This window comes from Musa acuminata, chromosome BXJ2-2 (genome assembly GCF_036884655.1).
Source record: "Musa acuminata AAA Group cultivar baxijiao chromosome BXJ2-2, Cavendish_Baxijiao_AAA, whole genome shotgun sequence".
In the NCBI taxonomy this organism is placed as follows: domain Eukaryota; kingdom Viridiplantae; phylum Streptophyta; class Magnoliopsida; order Zingiberales; family Musaceae; genus Musa; species Musa acuminata.
In genome coordinates this window covers 12,485,253-12,500,368 of record NC_088339.1, presented here as the reverse complement: position 1 = coordinate 12,500,368, position 15,116 = coordinate 12,485,253, and the positions used below count along the sequence as shown (strand labels likewise).

At 41.4% G+C, this 15,116-nt stretch overlaps 1 protein-coding gene across 4 annotated transcripts in view; it reads right to left on the bottom strand.

The window, feature by feature from the left end:
* LOC103972960 (THO complex subunit 1) overlaps positions 1-15,116 on the bottom strand; it is a 40,716-nt gene that overhangs the window by 1,807 nt on the left and 23,793 nt on the right. For all 4 annotated transcript variants that reach the window (XM_065094880.1, XM_065094878.1, XM_009387384.3 and 1 more), the window contains one exon: positions 884-950. In XM_065094880.1, the coding sequence (XP_064950952.1) occupies positions 884-950 (67 nt within the window). The remainder of the gene's footprint in view (positions 1-883; positions 951-15,116) is intronic.

Sequence of the window (15,116 nt, the reverse complement as noted above, 5' to 3'; positions counted from 1 at the left end):
TAACCGGAAATCAGGGAAGGGCATGACTTGGTCAAGGCTAGGTCTTTCACCCTTATGACCCCTGCTTGCCTATAGCCTCTGGATGATCTGAAAGGCCCATAATGATCTATGCTTCAACAATGTGAGGACAAGTCCCTTGATTATTTCCTATAATGTGGTGGGGTTGGTGATTCACTGCAACCCCCTTTCTGAATATGAGGGAACCCAAAATGAGATATATGTAACAATCTAGTGCATTGGATTAAACCTAGTTTAAACTTAATACAGATCGTGCCTGCAGTGTCCAGTCTAAGGAGGGAGGAGCCAGTTTTCCTGATTTGCTCAAGTGAAGGGAGCTGTAGGATCACAGGCTGCAAATTCATATATGGAGGTAGCAGATACAATGAAGGCCATTCAAGAAGGTGACCTCATCGCAATGCAAGAAGGAACCTAGAAACTGAAAATTGAAGCAGCTGATGCTGAGCTGGTTAAAATTTTGGATGAGGGATCTCCCTGCTTACAAAAACCTCCATGCATACAGAGAAGCTAATTGTTGTGCTCATTGGTTAGCTTCCCATGCTAAATCCTCTAAAATTTCTCAACTCTAGAGGCACCATTGACAGTTGATGTAATATAATTTTTTTTTTTGGAAAAAAAAGTGAACTTGGATAGAGGAGGTCAGAACAAGGATTGAGGTGCTATACACATGCATATCTGCTTCATTAAACAACAGCTGTAACTCTCCTAGTTATGCAATTAAACCTAGGGAAAAAGAAGCACGAAACGACCATGATCTGAACATGTGAATAGAAGAGCAACAGCAAACTTATTCCAGAATATCCACAAATATTCAATATTTATTAAAATTAAGAATACGAATAACAAAATAATGATCATTACGTACAGGATTTTGTTCTGCCCATTTCCATAGTTGAGATAGCTCTTTGTTTCCTAGCCTCCACCTTGGTTTGCTATAATAGTGAAGTGGATGGCATTAATCAGTTCGGTTAAACAAAAAAACCTTTTACGCATAAGTAGCTTGGTAGTTGGTTCTAATTGGAAGACTTGAGAACAATCCAAAATGTCCTACAGATCTTTCTCTGTTGCGTTAACAATTTCATTCAAGACTACCTGCAGAACTTTGACTAGCATTGCTCATTATAGAAAACAAAAACACTCTTAACATCCGTGTAGGTACTAAAAACGAAAATTATTACAAAATATTCTGAAAACCTTCAGCAAGATAAATAAGTAAGCAATTTGTAGCAAATAATTTGGTCATGGTGAAGCACTTCTGTGATGAATGGGCAAAATATTGCATGATAAGACCAAAATGCCAAGTGAAAAATTCAAATTACTCCAATAAGAAGCTAAAAGGTAAAATGGCTTAAGCTGATTAAAGAAAGGTTATTTGCTTATCACAGTGCAGAAGAGCAGATGAATTGTACCCTTACCCAGCAATCAGTCAATTGTAATTATCTAAGTAGACATGCAAAAAGACAAATAGCAAAGTGATCAAGAGGATAGGCTGTCTCCCACAGCACACTGTATCCACAGGGAGGTAAATCTATATAATCAGTGTCTAAAGAGTTTGGGAAGTGAAGACCCACTCTTGTTAGTGATTATCATGCAAGAAAATATACATGCATGGATTAAGTGCCAATCGCCACTGCCATAACATGACACATATAATATTGACACAAACCCATGCTGGCCAAAAAGAGTATCTTGCATACAGATGGGTACAGCACAAGTACATGACAACCACTTGCAGGCACCAAGCTTGCTATATAATGAGCTTGACAGTGACTTGAAATGTGCAGGGGCATAGCACATGATAGTTTGATCCTTTCTAGAGTTTGTATGCGAAACATAAATTTAGTGATATGCTTAAGAAGGGATGATCGGTTAACTACAAACTTATATAGGGAAGACTCATATTACTTCTGAAGGAACAACTTATAAACTGCTCCTACTAGGAAAGATCAATATTGGAACACTAGGTACAAAGGAAAAAATATCACTCAGACAGTCCAGACCAACCAGAACAGGTTGCAGACCGAGCAATTTAGGGTTCCCTAACCCTGCTGAATGAGATTACTGCCTGGTTTTAATACTTATACTTGGAAACATTGGGTTGTAAGCCTACCACCAAATACCATGTCATTTCTTTATCTTTTTTATGAATGCCTCCCTCTTTTTTAAAATTTTAACTCCCATGTCATGTGTTCTCCCTTTCTTTCTCTTTTTATCTATCCCACTGCCTCTTCGTCCTCATCCCTGACACCTTGCTGTTGCTACTGCTGCCTCCTAGTTCTTCTCCTCCTCTTTCTTTGCCTTCTCTTCTCCTTGTCTCATCTTCATCCTCCTCTCCTCGTGGTATAAGCCAGAGACCAGTATAGGTCTCAAATTGAGACATGTAACCTTGTGATGTATTAGCCGTCACCATAGTGACACGGACTTAGCTGGTTTTGCCTAAGTCGTGCGGCACCCTTGCGCGTCCGTCCGCAAAGGTCAGCCTCCCCGAAGCCTCCCATTGTCCCTTAGGACCAACAAAAGAGAGAACGGGTTAAAGAGAACGCCTCAAACGGGATCCACAAGCAAACATGTCCGAAAAACACTTCATAGACAAAGCAAATTACAAACAGACTTTACAAGCTCTGAACAGTGGCACAACAAAGGGTAAAATGGTCCATTACAGACCGAAAAGCTCTCGCACGTGTCTACATGACACAACCTTTATTTACAAGCCTAAAGAGGCCACCAACCCAACTAAAATGGGACTTATAAGCCTTCGGCTGCCCCTTTACATTCTGTACAAGGCATGAACATGCCAAACGACACGGACATACATAAGCATTACATCAAACACCTTGTTTAGAAGTTTGTCCGTGACATTCTCCCCCACTTATCCCTTCGACGTCCTCGTCGAAGCCTTTGTGAACACTGCAACTCTTCACCTTTGCTGAGTCTTCAATCTTCTGCTTTAGCTGCAATGCGCCTCCTGGCTCCCAGCTGCTCTCCGCTGCTGTTTCTGAGTAGTCGAACCTTTGATCCGCCATGCTGCTTCAACTCACCAATGACTCTTGACTCTGGTGTGGGGTTGGCTGAGTTGTGTTGATCATTGTTGATTCTTACGGATCCCCCAAATGAAGGAAAAAGACCATCCTTACTGCGCCAGTCTCTCAAAATTTCCACATGCTGCTTGAACTGGGTGGATGCTTGTTGGAGCTTTAACGAGCATCGCCTCGCAAACTTCTGAAGTTTTGGGTCCTTCCTCCACAAAATCTGCTCATTGACTCTTCTTTCAGTTAGTTGTCACATCCAAGTAGGTTCGCATCACTTCCGCTTTCGATTGGCATTTCGTTGGGAAATGAGGCGGACAATCTACTCTCAGTAGCACTGATCACCGTTGGTGAGGATTTGACAACTATTGTCTTCCATTATCTTCGAAGGGTCTTTGAACTTGTGCAGAGCTCCTCTGCTGAATAGATAAGAGAACTGGGGTACTCGGTTTCGCCCATTCTTTTAAGAGTTGAGAAGGCAAAGGTTACTTGACTTCGCCCGCCTCCTCGAGGTTGTACTTCATGCATCGAGCTGGTTACTGGCCTTCGCCTGCTCTTTGCTCACACTTCTGAAGCACTTGAAGTGTTTGCACTCCTTGCGTTGAGTTAGCTACTGTGATTCACCTTCTCAATGCCATTGAACTTCTGGAATGCAGGAAGTTTTCACCCCAACTTGGAGTAATTCTCTGATAGATGAGGTCGCCTCTGGGATTGTACCGTCTTCTCCATCAACCCTGCCGCCTACTCCACTGAGTAGCAAAGGTACAGCACCACGTACTGCCTGCTTCGTTCCTTGGTCGTGCACTCTTGCATGACCCGAAGTCCTTCACTTACGGCTATCTTGATGAGAAACTTGTTGACACCGGTCTTACGAAGTTTCTTGGCCTCTGCCCTTCAGCCTTGTCTCGGTACTTGGAGATTGCCTCTGCATGCTCCACCTCCTCGGCCCCTTTCACGACCAAGCGCTCTCCCTCCGTGAGAGCAAGGGATCAATGACTTTGACGGAAGTCCCGCCTCTGCGGTACCATGGCGCTGCCATGCCCATGGCCCTACTATCCGTCGCCTCGCATCTACATCCCTTTTCTTCACAATCAGTAGATATGCCTTCGTGACACTCCTCTGAGTCCACCTCCATTCTCACTGATTGCTTGATTTTGGGTAGCTAAGTCCCTCTGGACTTGTCGTCGCTTCCTCGCCCCTTTCGACCTCCTGCTTCAACACCTCTGTGTTCTCCAAGCAGTCTGTTTGGTCGATGGAAATACAGACTACAACTCCCATGCATGGCCTCTGCCATCACATTGTAGGGTTTGCACCGATTCTGTTCTCCTTAGCTTCCTTGGTAGCAACGTTCGCTTACTCGACCTTGTCCTCTGACTTGTCGGGCTCCCTTAAGCGAATATGAGCTCTGGAGCAGTCCAACTCTCCAGCTGCTTCGATCATACCTCTGCATGATCAAGTCCCTCTCATGGGACTCACTGGTACTTGCATTCGAACTTTTCCCTTGGTGGAACCCAGCCCCCATATGCTGATGACCAAGGTTTTCATCCGATGCAAAATTCGGTGCACGCCCGGAAGACCCGCCTCTGCGGTACCATGGCCTTCACTCCTTGAATCCATAGCCCTTCTTGCCGTCGTGTTGTTCACCAAAGCGGAGCTCCCAGTAGCTCCCGATCATACCTCCATATGATCTAGTCCCTCCCGGGACTATGTCGTGTGTGTCGCATTGCCACGAACTGTCCCACCACGATCCGCTGCACCATGTCGCCTCCTGGTGACATCTCCATTGCATTCTGATCCTTGTGGAATAAACTCGAATTGTGAACCCTCCATGTGTGGCCTCTGCCAATACATCGCAGGGTCTCCTCCACCTTCGATTTTGTTCGCTCCTTTGGCAATCGACCTTCATCCACCCACTCTTGGGTCACACCTAGATGAAGCACCGCTCTAGGACAGTCTGTCGCCTAGTAGCTCCCGAAGTCCACCGACTTCGCTGTAATTTGTGTGCCATTACCTGGATCCTGGGCCTCTGCCCCTACCAGCACAATCTCCGCTGCGCACTGCTTCCTTCATGGCAACTTGAATGGCAACACTATGGCATATTCTTCAAGAGTACCCGCCTCTGCGTCCTCTTGCCCCGTGCTAAGGCCTTCTGAACCCAACTTCGCCTCCGCAAATTGAGTCGCCTTAGTTCCTCCATCAAATGCTCCTCCGAGATAAGGTGCATGTGCCTAGAAGCTCCCTTCGTCTTTGGCACCATGCAAGATGAGTCCGCTCCGTCAGAATGAAGGACCCATGGAACAACATGATCCTACTCTTGCCTCTGCAAGAGTTCATGTCTTTGACCTCTGTCTAAGGAAAGCACTGTGCGTCTGCTCCATGTTCCAACTTCTCTGCTGGCTCCCTTCATGCGGCTTGGGTACTTCACCAAGTTACACCCAAGTTGCTCCGCTTCTCGTTTTTGCATTGAGTCGATGGTGGCCCTCGTGCCCACCATTCCACGGGTCAGCCCTCCCTTGAGTCCGATCTCCACATCGACTCCAAGTGTGCCTTCATTTAAGTTGCTTTGGGTCGCTCCCCCACTTGATCTCGCAATGCATCCACCAATGCATTCTCTCAAGCGAGATCATGCGACGACTCCTCGCCGCTTGCTCAGTCCATCGAGCTTCGTGGAGTTGTTGTTTTGTTGAGGTACTCCTCCTCAACATGTGCAGTCCGTCGCACATGATTCTCCCTCTGAAGAGCCGGGACTTATCCCTCCTGGATAACTATCCCATTTGAGCAACATCTCTCTTCGTTTCGGAGACCACCATCCCCTTGGACTACTCCGATCTGCTGAACAAACTGTGCATTGTTCTGCCTCTTGCAAACGCACTTGCTAGATTGCGCCTCCACGTCAATACAACCACCGCTGCACCCCTCCAGGCCTAGCAACATGCTGAACTCGTTGCACACTTTAGCCTCCTCCGGACGTATCCTTCGCATGCCGAAGAGAAAGTTTCAATGCTCCATGGCGCCGAGTCTCGGTCGCCTTGGGATGGCCACGAACAATCCATCGTCCGCATACAAGCCCATGCATGAGTACCGAATTCTTCGAGTTAGCAATTCCCCTCACCTCTGTGAGCTTTGCACAACTCTTTCGGTCGCTGAGCAACTCATTCCACTTTGCATGGTCTCGTCCTTTTGCCAAGCGCCTCGCTTGCCTTGAGCACCATCAAGTAAAGTTGTCAACGTTGAGCCGTAGCTCAAACTCAGCCATCCCAACCTTTGTGCGCTCCAGATTCTTCCAAGCTTGCCTGTTCTCGTGGTGCCTCTTGCGCGAAGGGTTGGCCATTCCTCTGAATGCCAATCTCAGATGCCCGCTCCTCTGAGCGACTCTTTTCCCTACATCTCCATGCCCGTTTTCCCTCAAACGGTCGCGCATGTGCTGACTGCCCTCAACGCAGCCCCGCTAGGTCCCCCACGTTTGCATGTCAAGTGTTTCTATGAGTGCTTGTCCCGCTCTGATACCATATGACACGGACTTAGCTGGTTTTGCCTAAGTCGTGCGGCACCCTTGCGCGTCCGTCCGCAAAGGTCAGCCTCCCCGAAGCCTCCCATTGTCCCTTAGGACCAACAAAAGAGAGAACGGGTTAAAGAGAACGCCTCAAACGGGATCCACAAGCAAACATGTCCGAAAAACACTTCATAGACAAAGCAAATTACAAACAGACTTTACAAGCTCTGAACAGTGGCACAACAAAGGGTAAAATGGTCCATTACAGACCGAAAAGCTCTCGCACGTGTCTACATGACACAACCTTTATTTACAAGCCTAAAGAGGCCACCAACCCAACTAAAATGGGACTTATAAGCCTTCGGCTGCCCCTTTACATTCTGTACAAGGCATGAACATGCCAAACGACACGGACATACATAAGCATTACATCAAACACCTTGTTTAGAAGTTTGTCCGTGACAATAGGGTACACCTCGGCAAGGATGTCGTATCATGTACCAAACCAATACCGATCATAGACAGGTACATAACGGTCGGTACTAGTGTATCAACACATTTAGATATAAATGTTTCGAAGATGAAGGAGAAGAGGAAGGCACAATGGAGGAGAAAAGAGAGAGAAAAAGAAAGGGGAAGGAAGAACTACGAAGAGGAGCAATGGAGGAAGAAGAGGAACAAGTGGAAGCGGTGGAGGAAGGAAGGAAGACAGAGGAAGGAGGGTAAGTGGTGGAGGCTGACACGGGAGTATCTAATTTGCTACAATTTGCTCATATTGATCTTGTTAATGCTATGGTATATTTTTTAGCCCACAATGTTGCCTCATAGTTTTCAACTCAGCTCACTCAATTATGACAGTTCATGAGCATATTCCCTACACAAAGCTAAAGTTGTTTCAATATGTTTTTCTTCATGGCTAAGGAACACATTAAAGGAATTAGTTACCAATTATAAGACACTTAATCTCGTAATTCCCTATGCATAAAGGGTTGTTTCATGCACTAGTACTTATTTTGGTGTTCTAGGGTTAGAGAGGGTTTAGAAACTGATTATATTTTGGCAGAAGCTCTCTTGGAGTGCTCCCTTAAAACTCTGTATCTCTTGAATGCTTCCTTGAGTGGTGAGTCTTTTATTTTTCAATTCTGTATCCTTGTTTAATTTCCTTGGGATGGTGAACTTTCTGTATCCCTTTGTGATTTTAAACTTGGTGGTGAGCTGTTTTTTCGATCTTATTGAAGTATTATCATGAGTTCATTCCTTTTCTATCTGAAAAACTTATTCCAGCAAATACAACTGTACTATCAATTTTTTTCTGTCAAAATCTATTCTGCATCACCCCTGGTATCAGTTTGGTATCAGAGTTAAAGGCTAGAGATCATAGCAAGGCGGAATGGAAAAGATATAGTTGATGAATCTACAAGAAAAAAATGAAATAATTGAATAACTTCGAAGTAGAAACAACCAGCATGAAAATGATGTCTACGAGTTTATTTCTGATGATGATACACCTCCTCTTCCAAGGGAGTCGAGAAGATTTCGAACAAGACATGGAGTCCAAGACAAGTGGCAGAATAAATAGAACCCAAGATTGGAGATTCTAGAGTTTGAAGGTAAAATAAATGTTGATGACTTTATCGATTGACTTAATATAGCAAAAAGAATTTTGATTTTCATGAACCGTCAGAATAAAAGAAAGTAAAACTTGTGGTACTCAAACTCAGACGGAATGCATCTTTTTGGTGGGAAAATCTAAAGAAACAAAGAAAATGTGAGGGGAAGAGTAAGATCGTGACATGAGAAAAAATGAAAAGGGAGCTAAAGAGAAAGTATTTACCTCAATTATAGGCAAGAGATCCTTCTCAAAATCCATGATTTCAAGCAAAAAGATCTTAGTGTGGAGTACACAGCAGAATTCGATAATCTCATGTTAAAAGGAGAGCTTGTGGAACCGGAAGAACAAACCATTGCAAGATACTTAGGAGATCTGAAATATGATATTGCTAAAGTGGTTCAACTGCAACCATATTGGTCTTTAAAGAATGTGAGCAAGTTGGCTTTAAAAGTTGAAAAGCAACAGAAGTTTGAAAAGAGTTCTCGGTATGGGTCAAAAGAAGGCTATATGAAAGGAGGAAATTCCAAGCCTACTGTCCAGAGCAAGGTATCAAAGATGCAAGACAAGGATGAAGGACTTGCTGGCAGCAAACAAACACATAATTCTTCTACGCCAAGTGGTCGAAAATGTTTTAAATGTAATGGTTTTGAGCATATTGCTTCAGATTGTCCAAATAGGAGGATTATAACTTTGGTTGAAGATCATAGTGATGGAGGAGAAGATGAAGCCGACGACGAACCAAAATATAATGATGATGAGGAAGAGGTTACTTATGCTGATCATGGTTTGTCTATTGTACTGCAACGTAGCTTACAAGTGTCCTATGTGGCCGAGGATGAAAGTTGGGTGAGAAAGAACGTATTTCACACTAAATGCACTTCTCTTAGCAAAGTGTGCTTGGTTATCATCGATAGTGACAGCTTTTAGAATGTGGTATCTTTGGAGGTGGTGCAGAAGCTAAAGTTGGACACGATCCCTCATCCATATCCTTACCAATTATGTTGGCTCCAAAAAGAAAATGACATCAAGGTAACTAAAAGATGTTTAGTTTCGTTTTCTATTGCAAGTATTATAAAGATGAAGTATGGTGTGATGTTGCTCCTATGGATGCTTGTCATTTGTTGTTGGGAAGACCTTAGAATTATGATAGAAGGGTGTTGTATGATGGTTACAAACATACTTATTTTTTTAAGGTGAATGAAAAGATGATTATTTTGGCTCCTTTACAACCTTCTGAAATCAGTGCACCAAAGAAGGAGGTTAGCACTTTTATGTCTTATGGTGAATGCAAGGGTGAATTAGACAAGGGTGGTCACTTTATGGCTCTAGTAGTAGTAGAGGCAAATGAACAACACAAGGAGACACCAGCAGTCATGAAACCAATCCTGGAGGAGTTTCAAAATGTTGTACCGAAAGAGATTTCACATGGCCTTCCACCTTTGAGAGACATCCAACATCATATTGATCTTATTCCATGGGCTATTCTACCTAATAAGGCAGTATACAGAATGAGTCCCAAGGAGCATAAAGAACTTCAAAGGCAAATGGATGAGTTGGTGAATAGGAGGTTAATTCGGGAGAACATGAGTCCTTGTGCAGTTCCAACCTTATTGGTGCCTAAGAAGGATGGTTCTTGGAGAATGTATGGACAGCCGCACCATCAACAAAATCACAGTAGATTATCGTTTTCCTATTCCAAGGTTAGATGATTTGCTTGATCAATTGTATGGTACTTCTATTTTCTCAAATTGATTTGAGGAGTGGCTATCACCAAATAAGAATGAGGCTTGGAGATGAGTGGAAAACAACATTTAAAACTAGAGAAGGCTTATATGAATGGCTGGTTATGTCATTTGGGCTATCTAATGCTCCTAGCACTTTTATGAGATTTATGAATCATATACTTAAGCCATGCATTGGAACTTTTGTTATGGTTTACTTTGATGATATATTGGTGTACAGCAAGAGTTCAGAGGACCATATGAATCATCTTAAGGATATCTTTTTTATTTTGAGAAAGTAAAAGCTTTATGCTAATCTAAAGAAGTGTGACTTTTTTACTCACAGTGTGATATTTTTGGGGTATGTTGTTTCAAAAAATGGAATCATGACGGATCAAAACAAGGTAGAAGCTATTCTCAATTGGCCAACACCTGCTTCATTGGTGAGGAGTTTTCATGGCTTAACTTCCTTTTACATAAGATTCATCAAGGGTTTCAACTCTATTGTCGCTCCAATAACCGAATGCCTGAAATGTGATAAATTAAAATGGACTAGTGAGGCTAATGATACTTTTGAACTATTAAAAGGAAAGGTGACCGAAGCTCCAATCTTAGTACTACCTAATTTTGACAAGGTGTTTGAAGTTGAATGTGATGCATCTAATGTGGGAATTGATGTTGTTTTGAGTCAAGACGGAAAGCCTATTGCCTTTTTTAGTGAGAAGCTGAATGATACGATAAGGAAATATTCTACCTATGACAAGGAGTTTTATGCCATTTATCGAGCTTTATCTTATTAGAGTCAGTATCTTCTTGCAAAGTCATTTGTCCTATATTCTGATCATGAGGCTTTAAAGTTCATTAATCAGCAGCACGAGCTAAACAAGAGGCATGCAGCTTGGGTGGAGTTCTTGCAATCTTATAACTTTACAATCAAACACAGATCTGGTGTTCAAAATGTAGTTGCTGACGCATTGAGCAAAAAGCATTCTTTATTATCAACAATGGAAGTCAAAGTGGTTGGATTTGAGACATTCAAAGATCTATATGAGAATGATGTAGATTTCGACTCAATATGGCGGAATTGTAAATCAGGTTCCTTTCAATAATTTTCTATCTTTTATGGTTTTCTTTTTCGAGCTAATGCCTTGTGTGTTCCATCTTGTTTTTTGAGACAAGTAATTCTAGTCGAAGCTCATGGTGGTGTTTTGGGAGGACATTTCGGTAGGGACAAAACTCTAGTTCTTGTTCAATCAAATTTTCATTGGCCTAAGATATTCAAAGATATGGAGAGACATGTGAAGCAATGTCGAGTGTCATTTGGTACAAACAAGAAGTCAATATTCTGGTTTGTACACTCCATTGCCAGTGCCAAATGCTCCATGGGAGGAAGTAAGTCTTGATTTCGTTTTGGCACTGCCAAGAACTCAAAGGAATACGGATTCTATCATGGTTGTTGTTGATAGATTTTCAAAAATGTTTCATTTTGTTACATGCAATAAATCGAATGATGCATCTTATATTGCTGATTTATATTTTAAGGAGATTGTTAAATTGCATAGTATTCCAAGAACTATGGTGTCTAATCGAGATTCAAAATTTATTAGTCATTTTTATAGAACTCTTTGGAGGAAGCTGGATACTTCTTTGAATTTCAGCAGCTTGCATCATCCATAAACCGATGGCCAAACTGAAGGAACAAAAACTTGGAAAGAATCCTTTGAGGTTGTTTATGGTGCTAATCCTACTAGTCCTTTGGACTTAGTCCCTCATTCGACAACTAAGCAATTTAGTGGAGATGCTGATGAGAGAGTTAAGCAGATAAAGAAGCTGCATGAGAGTGTTAAAGCAACCATAGAAAAGCAAAATGAGAGGTACATGCAAGCTGCCAACAAACACAGAAAACATGTGAAGTTTAATGTAGGTGATTTGGTCTGGATTCATCTAAGGAGGGAGAGGTTTCCACCGGACAAATTTGGAAAACAAAAACCAAAGGCTGATGGTCCATTCAAGGTGCTTAAGAGAATTGGCAAAAATGCTTATGAGATCGAGCTACCTGAAGATTACGGAGTGTCCCCAACATTTAATATAGTAGATTTAAATCCTTTTCATAATCATGATGACGAAACAAACAAGGACTTGAGGACAAGTCTTTTTCAACCAGGAGAGATTGACACGGGAGTGTCTAATTTGCTACAATCTGCTCATATGGACCTTGCTGATGTTATGGTATATTTTTTAGCCCACAATGTTGTCTCATAGTTTTCAACTTAGCTCACTCAAGTATGATAGCTCATGAGCATATTCCCTACACAAAGCTAAAGTTGTTTCAAGATGCTTTTCTTCATGACTAAGGAACACATTAAAGGAGTTAGTTACCAGTTGTAAGACACTTAATCTCGTAATTCCCTATGCATGAAGGGTTGTTTCATGCACTAGTACTTATTTTGGTGTTCTAGGGTTAGAGAGGGTTTAGAAACTGATGATATTTTAGCAGAAGCTCTCTTGGAGTGCTCCCTTAAAACTCTATATCTCTTGGATGCTTCCTTAAGTGATGAGTCTTTATTTTTCAGTTCTGTATCCTTGTTTAATTTCCTTGGGGTGGTAAACTTTCTGTATCCGTTTGTGATTTTAAACCTGATGGTGAGCTGTTTTTTCGATCTTATTAAAGTATTATCGTAAGTTCGTTCCTTTTCTATTTGAAAAACTTGTTCCAGCAAATACAACTGTACTATCAGTTTTTTTCTATCAAAATCTATTCTGCTTTACCCCCCCAATTCTGCATCACCCCCGGTATTAGAGGAAGAAGGAAGAATCGATATAGAAGAGGACGGAGCATACCAGAGAGGTAGGCCACAGCGAACAGTAGTGGCGGCGACATCGAACGCCACTAACGATGACATTGATTCCATGGGCTCAACAAGAAGAGGCCTCATGTACATGAGCCCTAATCAGTGTTTTAAGTGTTTTTTTTTGTTTTTATATTAAGTTGGACTGTACCATATGAAATGGGGCAGTCCATGTATCGATCCATGCTCGGACTAATGCGTATCACCCGTTTCATACCAATCCGAGTGAAATAGATTTTCTTGCTCCTCAGTGCACCAATTAAGATAAATAAAAGACCATTTACCATGTTTGTACTAAGGTTTGGCATACCACCCAAAATGGTATAAAACAAACGATACATACTAGTTCGCTGGCCGGCTGATCGGTATATAAACCAGCCTTTCTCGAGTGATACATAGAAATCAAGCCTAGAATCAGCCGACTGATACGATCAAAACTCAACCATTATCAACTGTCGATTATCGGGTTTTGACTGATGCAACCCATAACAACTCAAATCTAGCCCTAATCATCAAATTGACCATTGAGGTCTCTTTTGGGATTTAAATCCTTCTCCCTCCCCGTCTGTCATTCACTCTCTCTTATTCTCACACTTTCTCACACTCTTACTTGTGATTAGAATTCCTAATCGGCGATTAACAGTAATTAAGCTCTAGATTAGTGATTAAAGTTCCTACTCTAAAAGATACAAAGATAAATTCAGTTTTGCCTCCTTATAACTTAGATTGTCAATTCATTTATGACTTAAATACATTTTATTCTTATTTAAATATTATGTATATACCAATAAATAAGGAGGAAAAACCTAAAAGGGGGCTTTTTCGAATTTCTGGACATTTTTGGGAAACCAAGTATGTGTCCCAACATACTGACACCACCAGTACCGACCAGTACATAGTGGCCTGCCCAATGATCAATAAGCCCAGTTGATATGTGGCGTTCCTTGACTGTTACATCAATATACTGGTACAATATGGTATATATAGCTTGTATGTAAAATGAAGACCATGCATGATCATAATTAAGGCAATCAATTTTGCAAAATGCCTAAACAAGGTAATATCACATATAAGACTTATTTAGACAACAATTCTGCAGCATTTTATAGAAAGGATCCATAGAAAATCAAAATATCCACAATATTCTACTTGATAAATAGATTAAATGAATGATTTTGCTATTCAAAATATTTTTTGTACCTTATTTAATATCTATATGTAGCTTCTTACACTGCATAGTTTGTCAATCGTCTGTCACAAACCCAAGGCGCTCTATGTTTTAGCCTAGTGCTTATTCTACAAGACTATAATGATCAAAAACAGAGTAGAAGGGTCATTGAACCAAATTCATCCTTCTCTTACAGCTGATACAGTGGCATATTGATTCAGGTATACAACCTAAACACAAAAAAAAGAGAAGAAATATGATACTACCAAAACAAAATAATATGAAAAATATAAGGGAGGTCCTGATGCATGAGGCTCTTGCCAATATGAGGTTTGATAGAGACAATGTACACAACCTTGCCCTAATAAGAGATTGTTTCATGATTCAAATTCTAATCATATGGTCGCAAAGAGGCAATCTTGCCACGACAACAAGGCTCGTTCTCATGCAAATAGATTATATATCTCAATTCTCAAATTCAGTGTTCAAAGCTTCTTTACCATTGCTAATGAATGCATATTTCTCATGATCATGCCCCTCTAAAAATCACAATGCAGTTGCAGCCCCACGAAAAGCCTTAAAATCTTTGAGAAATCGATGGACACAGACTCGTGATTCCCAGTAGTACTGTTTGTCGTCATGGAAGGGGCAAAAAGAAGGCAGTGACAAATTTGGGCTCTCGTTACTTACCTGCTCACATCTCAAATTCTCAGAGATACTAGTTAAACACCAATTCAAAGAGTGAACAAAAGAAGGAAAAGAAACACAAACAAAATCCTGATATGCAAATTAATTATCATTTGCTGCTCCCACATGAGCTCAGTGTTACAATCTATGGCAATGCTATCCCTAGTTTCCATTGTATTATCTATTGAAATAATTCTTAACTATCAATCTCAACAAAAGCAACAGATGGCTTACAGGGGGCTTCATTCCTACTATGTATATCATAGATTTTTCTGGTATTATTCACTAGTTTTCTTTTCATATAAACTGGAATATGCACATATGATATTTCCAACACTAATCCTACTAAAAAAGTTTTATTTGCCCAAAACTTTCCCAAAGCATCGTACCATATTGAGTTGTGAACTCTCCAAACTGTCTTCAGGTGGATCTCAACAAAGCAAGCTGACATTGCTTATTTTAGTCAACATAACCAAATGAAATTTGAAACAGCCAGCAACTTGGACAAACAATCTTATTTTAGTCAATTATAGTAAGTTATG